Source organism: Dromiciops gliroides, chromosome 5, assembly GCF_019393635.1.
Source record: "Dromiciops gliroides isolate mDroGli1 chromosome 5, mDroGli1.pri, whole genome shotgun sequence".
Lineage (NCBI taxonomy): Eukaryota > Metazoa > Chordata > Mammalia > Microbiotheria > Microbiotheriidae > Dromiciops > Dromiciops gliroides.
Window position 1 is genome coordinate 241,029,586 of NC_057865.1, and position 16,977 is coordinate 241,046,562.

General features: G+C 36.4%; 1 protein-coding gene across 1 annotated transcript in view; it reads left to right on the forward strand.

Annotated features, from left to right (window-relative positions):
- Positions 1-16,977, forward strand: part of CPSF6 (cleavage and polyadenylation specific factor 6) — a 40,502-nt gene that overhangs the window by 4,538 nt on the left and 18,987 nt on the right. The window contains exons 2-4 of the mRNA XM_043967687.1: positions 961-1,091; positions 3,610-3,679; positions 10,158-10,261. Coding sequence (XP_043823622.1) covers positions 961-1,091; positions 3,610-3,679; positions 10,158-10,261 — 305 coding nt within the window. The remainder of the gene's footprint in view (positions 1-960; positions 1,092-3,609; positions 3,680-10,157; positions 10,262-16,977) is intronic.

Genomic DNA, 16,977 nt, shown 5'->3' on the forward strand with positions numbered 1-16,977 from the left:
ACTTAAAAATTGTTTTTAGTTGAAGGCCAGTTGTATCAAATAGTTTTATGTCCTCGGGACAGTTGGTTTATTTTGCCTTTGTGGGTGGCTGAATGAAAGATCAGAGAAAAATAGAAGAGTGAGCATTAACCAGAGTGGCAGGATCAACAAGAGCAGTCGTGAGCTGTATTAGAGAGAGATACAGGAGTGTCTAGAGAGCCCTACCTTGTCTATGTCTGTGAACATGTATAAATTATTATATTAGTTTTTTCTGTCATGGATGAACTGTCCACAAAAACAACAGCCTATAGAAACTTGTCTTATATTTTACTTTTTATTTCTAATGAGTTTTCCCAAACTTTGCATTAGGTATAGATCTGCCAGTGCAGGAACAAATCTTGTTATGTCTTGCAGTGTGTTACAAGTGTCTTATCAGTGATTTGCACTGCTTGATAGATTTTCTAGTCTCTACACAATAGGATGATCAAGAATGGGAAAAGTTAGAAAAATGGACTTGATGCTTATTAGCAGTGAAATCGCTTCGATTATAGTTTGCTTCCATGTCAGTATTCATTTACACAAAAAGGCATTTAAGATGGGCCAGCATTGTACTGTATGAAACCTTTATCAGAGAATAGAAGGGTGATATTTGTTTCATTTCGAATGTCACAAATATTCTTAAAAGATAATTAGAAATAATATCTTTTGAGTAGAGCTTGTTAACTCTTTATTTTTTAAAAATTGTGTTATTTTAAAATGATATTTTGGGGCTCATTCTGTGCCCATGAATAAGTTTACGGGTTTTTTGTGTGAACGTAAGCTTCTCTGAAACAACATTCAAGGTGGCAATAGAAAGTTGGATAGGATGGATGTTTGGGTAGGTGGTATGGGCTGGCTTCAAGATCGACATAACGGACACTTCATAGTAGGGCGTATGCTTTCTGAGTTCTTTTCCAGTAAATGGTGATACATTTGGTTCAGATTCATCCATATTTTCTCACCGAATCCAAATGGCATACATTTGTGAAACAGCTGGCTATGCTGGGAGTACAGTCTATGGCTTTGGAACAAAATGAAGCTCTAGCTACATGGAGATCAAACCCAGGACAATGGTAACATTAGCATCATGCTTCAACCAATTGGAAGCAGTACAACCACCAGACAAAAATGGCTGATCCTAGTATTGGTAGAACCATATCAATATGGAAGGATGGGTTGGTATCAACATAGAAATTCAAGGATGGACAAAAATAGTAAGTGGCTTGTAAAATACCAGGTTAGTGTAGAATGTGGTTTTGTTTACAAATTGCTGTTTACTCATTGTTACTATTTTCATAGACGATTATGAAAAAGAAGTGGCTTGGCATGTTAATCTATTTTTTGTAAGTGAAAGTATTAACATAAATACTTTTATTTTACCCCTGCTATTAACCATTGCATTCTTTTTTACTCTTCCTTAGACCCTATGTTGTGGTTATACTTTCTGCAGAGGAGGATGGGGACACAACTTCTTTTGAATAATAATAATTCTACTTGCTGTTAAGAGCGATTGCAAGAGAGTTTAAAGTGCCCTCAACCCCTTATGATCTGAAAATGCAGGTTCGAACTTGTGACCCCTTTCTGTTCCATGTGTGGAACCCTTGTGCTGCCAACTACAAAATGGGAAGCTTCAGCTCATGCTGAAACTTTCAAAACAAAATTCCACAAATTTTGTTACTATTATAGATAAAATATGAGCATGTTATTTTGTTTATTTACAAGCAAAGCAGAAATCTAGATTTTTAGGGGTGGGTATGTTTTTTTTTGTAACCCTACCGCACAAACGAAATAAAATTGGCATCAATCCATGATTCATAGTCTTGGTTTCTGCCATTTTATTCTGTGGATGCTTATTGAGCTCAGAGGACCCTTATTTTTAGGTATGCCCATAAATAGAGAAAGCTATACAAAATTCCATTTATATTATATATCAGTTAACCAATTTGGTACATTTACGTAAAGAGCAACTTGAATTTTGTTGTGCATATAAATATATTCTCCATTACAGATCAAATGCTGTTATGACGTTTCCATGTTTGGGGGGGATCCATATTAGAAATGTTTTGTATTATCTGGCTACCATTGTATCATAAGTTTTTTTCTGGGAGTTTTTCATGTAGCTGCATATTCTATAACTGTATCTAGATCTTTGTGTGCTTTTCTCAGAGTACTTTTCACATTGGAGAATATTGAGAAGCTGTGTCTTCAGATTTTCACAGCTTTCTTGTTCAGCAATTGTCTTGAATCTCCTCTAATTTCTTGCCATCTCAGATGCATCTGACTGCCACAAAAACAAAAACCATAGACCTCTAGCATCTTAGAGGAAGAAAAGGATGAGGAAAAAATGGGTGTTTATGGTACTTATTTCCCTTTCATGGAGGTAGACAGGGTTAAACACTTAAAGCAATGTAAATGTTAATTTTAAATATGGAATTTAAATTTAAATACAGAATTGTCAGTGGCATTTTTATCTTTATTTTCTCTCTTCATGAACATGTTCTCCCTCCTCCATGATTTTCACTGCTAAAAATCATTTTTCCTTACCTTTCTTCACTTGGAAAACATGAAGGAACAAGGACTAGACTATGGTTTCTTCAGCAGTGAAGCTTTTCCCCCTTTTTCCTATGTATGGTAGATGAACATCAAGTACTCACTAAACAAGTTAATCTGTTGCCTTAAACCACTACTATAGTCAAAGTTCACAACTCTTTGCAGAGAGCAAGAGCAAGAGTGAGCTTGATTGATTCCCTGTTTGACTGGGAATGAGATTCATAGCAGCACATTTATAATATTATACTTCAACAAAACTATTTGTTTAAGTCTGTAGGCAGTTGTGACAATTTTACTTGATCTGTTGTTTATTTCCCCCAGTTTTTTCATTTACTACATCATAAATTATTTCCTTTCCTATTTTTCCACATCTCAGATTGATATGTTCATTTGTAAAAGCTAGCAATTTTCATAAAGAGCTAAGAGACTGAATTTGATCAGCTAAAGGAAAACTATTTAGAAGAACATTAGGGAGGATTTGGAAAAAGCTTTGATTTCTGGGTCTTAAGTGGTGTATGAGGTTGTAATTACTGGGTTTTCCCTTCCAATGTATTGTTGCAAATGTTTGTTTTTGTATTCATGTGTTGCGACTTTTTAACTATGATTGTACCAAAATTTCTTTTCGTATTTTATTGTCTTCATGTTAAATTTTCCAGAGGAACTTATCTCCACTTTATAATAGAAGTCAATGGGAAATAAGATTCAGTATACAGAACTTTGCTTTACAGGCATCTTTCATGAATTCATCTATTCCATAAAGTTGAGGTAACATTTTGTATTGAGTAGTTTGATCCTTGAGTATCTTCTGTGAGATTAAAAAAGAAAAAAGTTCAATATCCTTGTGTTTCAACCTTTAGTAATATTCTATTATGTAATCTAGAGCATTGTTTCTATATCTCAGGAAGCTGAATATGGTGGGCATGATCAAATAGATTTGTATGATGATGTCATCTCTCCATCTGCAAATAATGGAGATGCCCCAGAGGATCGAGATTACATGGATGCTCTCCCACCATCTGTTTGGCGATGATGTTGGTAAAGGATCAGCACCAAATGTTGTTTATACATATACTGGGAAGAGAATTGCATTGTACATTGGAAATCTTACTGGGTAAGTGCCTGCTACACTAGCTGTTTATTCTGAATTTGTGTCAGTGAAATTTTTCTTGTAATTTCTTAATTGTTTAAAAATACAAATGTGAGATTATTAAATATTTTCCCTACTTTTATTCCTGAATAAATTGGGGGGGGGGAATGAAGTGGTGAGGTATTATCACTGTAATGATTAAAAACCTTATAACATTCAGACTCCAACTAATTTGTGATAATTACTTGAGCCAGAGGAGACTTTAGTGAAGTGCCAGTCAAAGAGTTTTGAAAAAAGTATGTTTTTTTCTTTTTAATTAAAAGATAAAGCAGTTTCCTTTTTACTCCCCTCATATCTTAATTTACCTTAGACACTCCATTCCTACTCTGAAAAAGCCACCTCATTTCTTTATGATTTGGAATTTAAGAGGGAGAGGGTATGATTTTTTTTTTTGCTTTCTGATTTCAAAATATTTTTTTTTTGACATCAGGCTGAGATGCTGTCATTTCTAGCTCTTATTGACTAGGAATATTGTCTGTGTACACTATATTGATGCAGATTTTGCTGCCAAGTTTGGATGTTCTTGGGATTTTGATAAACTTGTTTAAAGGGGATGTGTTTAAATGATAAAGCTAAAATTTATTTTCTTAAGTGCAGTTGGCTATCATGGAAGAAACAACTGAAGGCTGTTTTAATTAGAAATATTGTAGTGGAGTGTGTTTCTATAAATTGCATTTCTTTTAAAAATATTCTTGGTTTTTATTAATTCAGATTCACCTTATTGTTTTGGGGGTTTTTTTGGGGCACAATGAGGGTTAAGTGACTTGCCCATGGTCACACAGCTAGTAATCTGTATCAAGTGTCTGAGACCAGATTTGAACTCAGTTCCTCCTGAATGCAGGGCCAGTGCTTTATCCCCTGTGCCACCTAACTGACCCTTTGTATTTATTTTTAAAGATAGGAAAAAAAGTTTTACAAGATCATTTATTTCATAAAATATTTTCATTGATAAACCAAATTGTTTGGTGTGCTTTTTAAGTAAGCTTTACGAACTTCCTTTTGCTATGTTGAAAATATATAATCATTGAGCTTTATAACCAAAAGGGATTTTTAGGAGATCATCTAGTCTAATCTTATTTAATTGATTAGGAAACTGGTCCAGACATGTTGAATGTTTTGTCCAGTTAGTGGATTCATCAGGATTAGAATACAAGTCTCTGAATTTCCTGGTAACTTTTCTCTTCCTTCTCCCTCCCTCATATCTGATTACTCTTTTTTTGGAAATTCCATATAGGTCCGAATATGCTATATCTCTAATTTTTTTTTCCTTTTAAAAGGAAAAGTATAGATATGTATACTTAAGTGAATAACTTTATCTCATTAATGTGATTACTCTCTCCATTGGTACAAATTACAGCCTATTCCTACTTTCTCATTTTGGGTGACTCCTGTCCCTGTCCTGTAAATCTACCATGAGGGGTCTTTTCCAGTGCTCTGGGGGCCTTTATATTATATGGGTAACATTGCCCCACTCAGATTATTAGTCTGTATTTGTCTTTCAGTATGTGACCAGCCCAACTCTTTCCAGTTATATTCTCCTATGACTTTTTTCTACTTGAGCCTCTTATTTGTCATTGGTCGTTTTGCTCTTGCTTCTCTGTACCTGCTATGGATCTCACAGTTGTCCTTTGGTGACCTTGCAATTTTAATTTGTGTGAGATTGTAGCTTTATTCCTGATTCTCAACACTGCTGTTAAAAATTATGAGATTAATATTTTGAGAAGAAATTTAGGGTAATTGAAAGCGTTACCCAGTTTTGTAGTTCATTCAAGCCTATGCTTTCTTCCCGTTCATTCTGGGCTCAGTTCATTGTCTGTGTTGCCTACCCAGAATATATGTTCATGGATCAATTCTATGGCTGTCTAGATAACAGGCATTCTTTATCCACTTTTTTTCCCTGTGTGGATAGTTAGAAATATGGAGCTCGATTTAGGAGTCTCTGAAATGTCCTGGGGCTTGATGTATGTAGTCTGTACAATGTTTTCTAGCGAGCACCTAGAGGATTCTCACTATCTAAAAGGAATCCTCCCTTTTTTTTGAGGTGGATAGGCTCCATGATACTATTAAATAGCTTTTTGATTCTGTGCTTCGTAGTTATAATTAGATGATTGTTAACTCCCTTCAAAAAATCTTATAAAATCAAATACTTTTTTAAAAGTCAGCAGAGGAAACTTAAATGTTCCATCCCCTTTCACTTATTTGAATGATTGTAAAGATGGGGTCTGCTAGAGAATATAATTTGCAAAGCTGTCTGTTCCCTTCTCTACTTTCTTGTGCTTTGATATGTTTGGATTCTCATAAAAAAATATGTTTGACATGAGACAATAGTCACGAGTCAGGAGTTATTGATATCCTCAGGGTACCTTTTTGTAGTGTAGTAATGTCTGATGTTTTTTCCTCCCAGCTGTTCAGTCTTCCAATATTAAAGGTATTTTGAGATCATACCTTAGTGTGATCATAATTCTCCCAATTTGTTTTGTGTCTTCTCTACATATTTCATTTGGCCCAGCTTCTTTTCCCATTTTTTTTGTTTTCTTGAGTTCCATCCAGATTTCTTCAAGGATTATAAAGGAAATTCCACATATAGTAGTATTTCCATTGTTATTGATGGAATAAGAAATTTCTCGTAGGAAGTATGAGAATTTTTTTTCATTTTTCATCAGTTTTGTTCTTCTAATTTCATCTGTAAACTGCTTTTGGAATGGTTGATTTGGCTTATGTGGGTCTCAGATTAAACTTTTTGTAAAATTCTTTTTTCCTTTAACACTTCTTAGTGTTTTATGAAGTGTTTGCTACTTATACTCTTCCATTATCCTCCTTCAAAAGATTTTATAAATGAAGCTGTTCAAAATTGGTGTTATCCTTGACAGCCATTCTCTCCTTGTCAAGGTCATGTGTGTTAAACTTTTGTTCATATCTTTGATTTTATATTATATTCATTTCTGGATATGCCCCCAAGTCAGTAAGTCTTCCCTTGTAACAAAGATAATATGATTGGGAAAAGAAGTTCAATTAAACCAATGGATACTTCAGCTACATATTACAATGGGTACAGTGTTTTATACCCATAGTTCTTTGCCTCTCCAAAAGGGAGACACAGGCACTTACTAGCTTTGTGACCCTGGACAAGTCACTTAACTCTGTTTGCCTCAGTTTCCTTATCTGCAAAATGATTTGAAGAAGGAAATGGCAAACCACTCCAGTATCTTTGCCAAGAAAACCCCAAATGAAGAGTCTGACAGGACTGAAACAACTAAATAAAAAGATAAGCCAATTTGGAATGACCCTAGGTTGTTAATGATTTGTTTCCTGTCACGACACAATCACTTATTTTTTGGTGCTGTTTAATGCTCAATATGCTATTGCTTTCTGACTTTTGAAAAAGGGGCACATGTTATATAGGTATAAAATTTTGGTATGACCTAACAGTTGATATCTTTTCTTGTTCCTTAGTCCTGTCTTCCAACATCTTTACCTTCTATCCCTGTGTCTGCTATTGTATCCAAACATTTTCCTCATGAATCCTTTTGAATTATCTTGGATTATTGTATTGCTGAAAATAGCTAAGTCATTCACAGTTTGTTCATTGTACAATATTCTTGTACTATGTACAGTGTTCTCTTGGTTCTGCCCACTTCACCCTGCATCAGTTCATATAAGTCTTTCCAGGTTTTTCTGAGAGTATCTAGCTCTCGTTTCTTATAGTTATAGTGAGTAAAAATATATGTGGTCCCCTTATTTCTGTCCCAAGTTTAGGGAAAATTACCAGGTGTTTCTAATATATTGCTACTTATAAATTAGAAGCTTTAGCACCAGTTTGCGGGTATTAAGCATTTATTAAAGCATATTAGGTATTAGTAAAGATAGAACACATTGCCCTGAAAGTTAGGAAAGCCTCACTCTAGGATCTAGGGAAAAAGAGCGAAAATGGTGCCTTCACCTGCGAGTCTTAGGCCAAAAAGGAAGTCTCTCTCCCTATGTGACCAGAGCTTCTTGCAGGTCCCAATGAGAGGCAGTCCTTACACACTGCTTCAAGCTAATTGGCTAGCATCACCCAAAACCATTAGTTCACTGGACTTGGCGGGGAGGGGTCCATGAGCAGACTGTGCTGAGGTCAAAGTTCAGAGAACACACTACTACCACCACCACCACCACCTGAGGGGCACGCTTTCAGGTAGGTATGGTTTCAATCAAGTCAACTTAAAGAGTCCATCAGCAAAGTCAATCCAATCTTTTTTTTTTTTTTTTTTTTTTTTTTTAGTGAGGCAATTGGGGTTAAGTGACTTGCCCAGGGTCACACAGCTAGTAAGTGTTAAGTGTCTGAGGTCGGAATTTGAACTCAGGTACTCCTGACTCCAGGGCCGGTACTCTATCCACTGCGCCACCTAGCTGCCCCCACATCATTCTTAATATAATCCCCTGGAACAGCGGGGGCCTCTAGGTGTTCCATATCCCATTATTTTCTCACATAGTTCAATAGTATTCCATCACAATCATCCACTTCAACTTGTTCAGCCATTCCACAGTTGATGGGCATCCCCATAATTTCCAATTCTTAGCCACCACAAAAAAGCAGTTATAAATATTTTTGTACAAATAGGTCCTTTTCCTTTTAGTGGTTTTTATCTCTTTGGGATACAGACCTAGTAGTAGTGGTATTACTGGATCAAAGGGTATGCATAGTTTGATTGCCCTTTGGGCATAGTTCCCAAATTGCTCTCCAGAATGGTTGGATCAGTTTTTACAACTTCACCAACAGTGCATCAGTGCCCAATTTTCCCACATCCTCTCCAACCATTTATCATTTTTCCATTTCTGTCATAGTAGTCAATCTGATGGGTGTGAGGTAGTACCTCAGAATTTTTAAAAAATATGCATTTCCCAGGGGCAACTAGGTGGCACTGTGGATATAGCACTGGACCTGGATTCAGGAGGACCTGAGTTCAAATCTGGCCTTCAGAACTTAACACTAGCTGCGTGACCCCTGGGCAAGTCACTTAACCCCAATTGCCTCACCCCCCCCAAAAAAATTGCATCTTTCCCTAATCAGTAGTGATCTGGAGCATTTTTTTCATGTGATAGAGAGATTTAATTTCATTTGAAAAACTGCATGTTCATATTCTTTGACCATTTTATCATTTGGAGATTGACATATTATGGATTTGACTTAGTTCTTTATATATTTGAGAAAGACTACCTTTATCAGAGATACTTGCTGTAATCCCCCTCCCCTCACCCCACTTAGTTTCTTCTTTTCCTTTTCATTTTGGTTGCATTGGTTTTGTTTGTGCAAAACCCTTTTAAATTTATATAATTAAAATTATCCATTTTCTATTTCATAACATTCTTGTTTGGTCCTGAATTGGTCCTAAATTCTTCCCTTTTCCATAGATCTGACAGGTAAACTATTCCATGCTCACTTTAGTTTTTCATAGAATTTTTTTACTCTTCCGATGGTTCATAAGCCACAGTTAACTCCATAGTGGGCTTTTTGACTTAGCGCACTGCAGCATGAGATGACCTCGTGTCTCATGAAATGACACTTCTTGCCTTTGGCTACATAATAAAGCAACATCTTTTAGTTGCTTCTCCAAAGAGAACCTGTGAGTAATCTTTCTTCCAGTTTTGTAGTCATTTTTAATATTTGGATTTCATATTTAGAGTCTCAGTTAATGTTGATAGTCTGTTAGAAAACTGATTCTTAGCATCTGCTGCCCCTCTTTCTCTACCACTGTCATTGCACGGAAATAAGGGACATCTTGTACATAGGTTGCTTTGGATAAAGAATATTACTTAAATCCCTTATTGGTGCAAAATCTCTGTGCTTAGCTGGAATTGTCCTTAGAAAACAGATGGCGTGGGACGGCTAGGTGGTACAGTGGATAAAGCACTGGTCTGGATTCAGGAGTACCTGAGTTCAAATCTGGCCTCAGACACTTGGACACTTACCAGCTGTGTGACCCTGGGCAAGTCACTCTTAACCCCATTTGCCCTGCAAAAAAAAGAAAAGAAAAGAAAAAAAACAGATGGTGTGTCTTTAGGACCTCTACGCAAAGGCTATGCTTTGGGGGCAAGGGGAAAAGTATGTTTAAAAAATTATACTACTCCCAGTTATATTTTTGTGTACTACACAACTAATTATATGTAAAACATAGCATTCTTGACAGCATTATCATTTTTGTCAGTCTACTTAACTTGTAATTTAGAGCTTGTTATTCTGCAGAATTGTGTGTGTTTATTATTTCTAATTCCTGTCCTCTAGTCACTAATTTTGTTGTATTTGTAGACCATATGAAGAGAAACAATTTCATGTGGTAAAAGAATTGTTTAGGGTAATGTTTAGATTTTATTTTTACCTAAAGTTTTAGACTATCTTTTACCACAAGCAGTGAAATTTTAAATATATTTTTAGGGGTTAAATTTTAAATTTAATGTCTTGCAGTGGACAACTGATGAAGATTTAACTGAAGCAGTTCATTCTTTGGGAGTAAATGATATATTGGAGATAAAGTTTTTTGAAAACCGTGCTAATGGCCAGTCAAAGGGGTAAGATTTTTTTTTGTCCTAATTTTTTCCTATTATAGTATTACTGACATTTCACTGAGCTAGCAGTGCAATTACTGTTTCATATTGATAGAAGTGAAGTATTATGAATAATTATAAAGCATTTATTAAAGTACCAACTATCTATTAGAAATAGAATGAAAAGGGGCAGCTAGATGGCGCAGTGGATAAAGCACTGGCCCTGGAGTCAGGAGTACCTGAGTTCAAATTCAGACTCAGATACTTGACACTTACTAGCTGTGTGACCCTGGGCAAGTCAGTTAACCCTCATTGACTCACTCAAAAAAAAAAAGAAATAGAATAAAAAAAATAAATAGGACCTGATTTCAAGGATACTATGTTTTTTTTCTTTATATCTTTGTTAATTGTGAAATGGTAAAGATGCCTATCTGTTGAATACCATTTAGGGCAACTAGGTGGTGCAGTGGGTAAAGCACTGGTCCTGGATTCAGGAGGACCTGAGTTCAAAACCAGCCTCAGACACTTGAAACTTATTAGCTGTGTCACCCTGGGCAAATCATTTAACCCTCATTCCCCCCCCCCCCCCCCCAAAAAAAAAGGTTGGGGGGATGGTGGCACCACATTGCAGGTAGATTCATCTTGCTCCCATATTTTGGGGGCAGCTAGGTAGCACAGTGGATAAAGCACCAGCCCTGGATTCAGGAGGACATGAATTTAAATATGCCCTCAAGACACTTGACATTTACTAGCTCTGTGATACTGAGCAAGTCACATAATCCCCATTGCGCCTCCCCTCCCCCAACAACAACAAACAAAAAATACCACTTAAACCTTCTTGTTCTCTACATATAGTTTGTAGTTATTGTTCTCTTGGTCACACTCCTTTGTATTAATAAGGTGCAAGATTTTTTCAGTTCCTTCGGTATATTCCCCTTCAGTACCTTTTTATTTTGACCTTTCAACACCTTCACAGTTGTCATCTCTATCAAGAATCTCCTATAATTGTACTGTTTAATAGGACTACTTTGGGTTTTTTTGTTTGTTCTTTTTAGTGTCATTCTTGTTTTCTCTAAGCAATCTCAAGGATCGTAATGTTAACAATTAGTAGTGTGGTTCCACTGTTCTTTAGGGTTAAGTGACTTGCCCAAGGTCACACAGCTGGTAGGTGTAAGTGTCTGAGGCCAGATTTGAACTCAGTCCTCCTGACTCCAGGGCTGGTGCTCTATCCATTGTGCCACCCAGCTGCCCCCGGTTCCACTATTCTTGGAAGAGAAAACAGCTTGTTGACGTGTTTTTTGCAAATCTTGTCCATTTTTCTGTTTTTAGTCTTCCTTTCATTTTCATCCTTTTAAAGGACCTTGGAATGACTTGACTTTAATATCTTGGCAAGTTTGCTTTAAATTTGCATTACTTCCTTCTCTGCTACATGAGATGATACAGCTCATAATTGTCCATCTTTGCAAGATTTTACTTATTAATTTAAAGTCAGTTATTTGCTAACTAATGTGCTTTCTGAGCCCTTTTGACCTGTCTCCTTGTGACATTTTCTACATCTTTATGAAATTATTATAGAAATAAATTTTCATTTTTATTTTGGTATAAGCACAATATGAGTCATATGAAAAGAATTAACAAATCTTAGGTCAGTCATATGCTATGTAATCCTTTAGTTATAGCATATGTGGGCATTCAGTGTCTCTCCACCGCGCCCCCCCCCCATTTTATTTCATTTATTTTTGTGTATTGGTTGTATTTTTGATGCAAAATGTTTTTTCTTTTTTTAAAAAAAAAAACATTTAAAGTTTTGAGTTCAAATTCTACTATTTCCCCCTCCCTGAGGTGGTAATCAATCAGATACAGGCTATGTAAAACATTTCCATATTAATCACTTTGTATAAGACTCAAATAAAGGGAAAAAATGAAAGTGAAAAAATGGCATACTTCAGTCTATTCAGTCAATATAATTTCTTTCTCTGGAGGTAAATAATATGCTTTCATCATTAGTCTTTTGGGATTATCTTGGATCATTGTATTATAGTTCTTCATCAAACAATATTATTGTCACTGTGTACAACATTCTCTTGGTTCTGTTCGCTTCACTATACATCAGTTCATGTAAGTCTTTCCAGGTTTTTCTGAAACTATCCTGCTTATCATTTCTTATAGCACAATCAAATTCCATCACCATCATATACCACAGCTTATTTAGCCATTCCCCAATTAATGGGCATCCCTCTGATTTCCAATTCTTAGCTACCACAAAAAGAGCTGCTATAAACATTTTTGTACAAATAGGTCCTTTCCCCTTTTGGGGAGGATGTCTTTGAGATATAAACCTAGCAGTGGTATTCTTGGATCAAAAGGTATGCACAGTTTTATAGCTTTTTGGGCTTAGTTCCTAATTGCTCTCCAGAATGGTTGGATCAGTTCACAGCTCCACCAGCAGTTCCAGTTTTTCTCACATGCTCACTGACATTTATCGTTTTCCTTTTCTGTCATCGTAGGTCAGTCTGATGGGTGTGAAGTAGGACCTCAGAATTGTTTTAATTTGCATTTTTTCTGATCGCATGTTAGTTTTTAACGTGCTTATTTATATTGATAGTTTTTACTAATGATGAACCATCCTTTTATCCTTGACATAAATCCCCCTTGATTTTAATGAATGATTTCTTGGATTGTAATCTAATTTTTAAAAATCTTTAAATAAATTTTTATTAATCGGTATTCATGAATGATATTGGACTATATAGTTTCCTCTCTTTTTTCTTCTTTCATTTTAATAGTATTTTCTTATTTTCTCCAGTTACATGTACATGCAAAGATAATTTTCAATATTTTTGTAAGATTTTGGATTACAAATTTTTCTCCCTCTTTCCCTTCCCTCTCTGCTTTGGAAGCTAGAAAGCAATCTGATAGAGGTTATACATTACAATCATGTTAGACATTTCCACATTAGTCATGTGGGAGAAGAATGAAAGCAAAAGGGAAAAACCACAAGAAAGAAGAAACAAAAAACCACCAACAAAAATAAATAGTATTCCTTGATCTGCATTCAGACTCCATAATTCTTTTTCTGAATGTGGAGAGCATTTTCCATCTTGAGTCTTTTGGAAATTGTCTTGGAATCATTGTATTGCTGAGAAGAGCTAAGTCTGTCAGAGTTGATACATCACATAATCTTGCCGTTACTGTGTACAGTGTTCTCCTAGTTCTACTCATCACTCAGCGTCAGTTCATGTAAATCCTTCCAGGTTTTTCTGAATTCTTCCCCAAAATGGTTTTTTTGTTTTTTCAAAAATGCCCCTTTAGACCATTAGTCATTTGACAAGCATTTATTCAGCATTGTGTATCAGGCATTCTGTGAGGAGTTGGGATATAAAGCCAAAAAATATAACAGTCCCTGCTCTCAAGAAGTAACATTTTGTTAACTTGTTTCCCTAAAAACTACAGTCAGTCTTTTCCAAGCAAGATGTTCTTGAATATTCTTTTCTTTTTTGGCATCTAACAGATGGCTTTTGAGTCAGAGCTAAGTTTTTTGAGGAGTTGTATGCATTTTATTTAACAAACATTTACTGCCATTGAGTAGAAAACTAGTAAATAATGAAGTGTCCGAATTTTAAAAATGGGATTCATTTAATCATAAATGGAAATAAAAACAAATTTGAAACAAATTAATATTTCCTTTCCTTATTGAAAAATATTCCTTTTAATTCTCTGTTTCATTAGCAACTTCAGTAATTTATTTATCCTGTTCAGCGGGTTTGAAAGACAATAGAAGACTTGGATTGAAAATGTCTGGCTTTCCTCTTTTTGAGTGTTGAGTATCTATCAACTTAAATGTTTTCTTATTCCATCAAATAACCCTACTTGTACCCAGCTTTACCTCATACTCAACTTTTTCTACATCAAAGCTATGTTCTAAATAAAAGCTTCTTAAATTGTGGGTCCACAACCCCACATATGAGGCCAGGTAATTGAAGGGGGGGATCACAAAAAATGTGGCAACAGTAAAAGGTTACGTATACCTGTTTTATATACCTATATATGCAGGATCACACAAAAATTTCTTGGGCAAAAAGTGGTTGCGAATGGAAAAAGTTGAAGAAGCCCTGGTCTAGATTAACAGGTACTTCCTGTCATCATATGAGGGGCAATGTGCTGGCATACTTTTAAAAGTTTAATCTGCATTATTAGCATTTTTTCAATCATTGATGTCTAGATAACAATTCAAGCCCATTTCAAAGATGCAAATACTCACACTAAAAGTTGAACAATCTGTTCCATTTCCAGCTGGCTTCCAAAACACTACTGCCTATATCCCTTCACATATCTGGGGCTTGCTCTAATGACTTGTGCATGGTCTCTCAGATTTGACTGTACCCCCTGCCTGGAAATGATTCTTCCTTGGAATTTCACTGAGATACTTAAAGGAAGGAGTTTCTTCAGCCCCCACTCATCCAATTCTAATAGGTCTCAACAGCTTTACCTACTTTATCTCCATGCAGAGAAAATTACATTCTTCCTACAACTAAACCTTCTACCTATATCTTTGATCCTATTTCCTACTACCTCTAGTACCTTGTAATCTGCCCTTTTTGAAAGCAAACTCATTCAAAAACTAATTTGGTTAACACATTCAGTTTACCCCTCCGGTACACTGTTTATCAGGATCAGTTTTTTTAAATGGTTTGTGTGTTTTTATTTTCTGTCTCACACTCACCAAAGGTACTAAGGAATGGGGAGTGCCTGCAATTACCTTGGGGAAACATAGCAGTCCAATTAAATTCCCTACAAATATTTGTTGAGTACTGGGTATATAAAAGTTTGTGGGAGGTATTGGAGGTACCTAGATGAAGACATGGTCCTGTATTTCTCATGAAGTTTACATTGTAGTATAGCAATGGGAGGATACTCTGTATGCATGTGTGTTCGAGAGGGGAGAGAGCATGTGAGAGCAAAATAATCTTCTCAGTAATTTTCAGGAACTCAGCAGCGATGTGACAAAGGCTCTTCTATTCCTTCTCATGAGAAGGAGGCACCACCCTAGTGTCGCAGCTAGTGGGTGCAAAAGAAAGGGGGTTTGCAACCCTGTTTTATTCCCTAGTCCCTAACGCAATGGATCCTTTGCTTTTCCATCATTGGTCTGATTACTCAAGGATTACAATCTATGCACAAAAACTAGCTAATTGGAACGCAGTATTCCTACCCCTCTTCCTTATATGGTATAATTCAGGAGTGGACCTTATTCCTTATATGGACACAACTCCAGAGCGGACCTAATTGAGACCAGGGCTTCTTGAACCATGTGATTTTGTTAGCCAGAAGGGGAGGAGGGGATCTGAGACTCCTACAAACAGGTCAGGAGTATGATTGACTGTTATAATCCTCATTGAGAGGAGACAATGCCCCATTTTCTCACAGAGAACAAAATAGATCTGGTGGGACCACCAGAGAAGACTTCCTTTTATTCTTCTAGCCCAGGACAGCTATGTTCCTGTCCCTCCTTGACCATTTATTACAGCTTTCTACTTCATCACTGCCTTCTCAAACAAACCATTGAAGTTTGACTTCTCTTTTAGCCACTGTTATAAAACCAGTTATCAGCGATCTGATGATCAAATTCCATGGTCTTTTCTAGTTCTTATCCTCCTTGGCCTCTGCATCTTTGGACGCTGTTGGCTCTCTTGACCTGGTAGATGTCCTTTCTTAGACTTCATAGATAATTTACTCCTGCTCCTCCTCCTCCTTTAATCAACCTTTTGTTTTCATTCATTGCTCATCCATCTTAACATTCTGTCCTTGGCTGTCTTTTCCCTCTTCATATTTCTTGATACTCTTGTCACCTCTGATTCTTCCTTTTCACCTTCTTAGGCAGTGAATCACCAACCATTTCAGATCTGTACCACATGCCAGCCTCTCTTAATTGCTACTCTGGTATAGACCTTCATTGTCACCTGCTTTGTATGATATGATTCTTGCCAGCTCGTCAAACGACCACTGGAAACCTTGTTATGAAGCATCTACAATGTGCCGGGTTACTCTGCTGGATGCTGAGAATAAAATACAAAAATGAAAGCATTAGTGCCTACCTCCTGTGAGATTTAAAATTGGATACTAGAGCATTACCTCCCTTTGTAACTTTTCCCAGGCTAGTAAATGGAAGAAGCCTCTGGTCTCTAGTTAGAGCCTTTATTGTTTGGAAATCACAAGGTGATGTTGATTAGAGGATAGGGAAAATAGAAATACAAAACAAATAGTCTTAAGTCTAAGCTTAGTCTATATTCCTGTAAAACTCACCAAAAGCCCAAGGCCACCTTTGGGGGGGAGAGCCGCGTCAGGCAGGTGCTCCTAACGGCTAGCCGGGCCAAGTCAAACTCCAGTCAGTGTCCGGTTGTGCAGCGCCAGCGCCAGTCATCGGACCAGGAGAGCAGGAAAGAGATCTCACTTCCGTTCTCTCCTTGCCTTTTAAGCTCACACCCTGGAAGTGGAGTGCTGAGCAGCTGGGCAGGCCTGCGAAGCCCATGCACAGCCATCAGTCTCCTCCCCGAAAGGGTGGTCCTTCAAAAACTGGCGTACTTTTTACCACACTCCAGGAACTTAGATATATTGGCTTTACTTTTCATGTGATAAGTTACTATTCTTTTTGATATTGTGTAAAAATAATGTTAAGAAAAGTGTGAGAAAACTAGTTAATTTTAAGTACAAAATATTCTAAAAGGTAATAAAATTTTATTTTT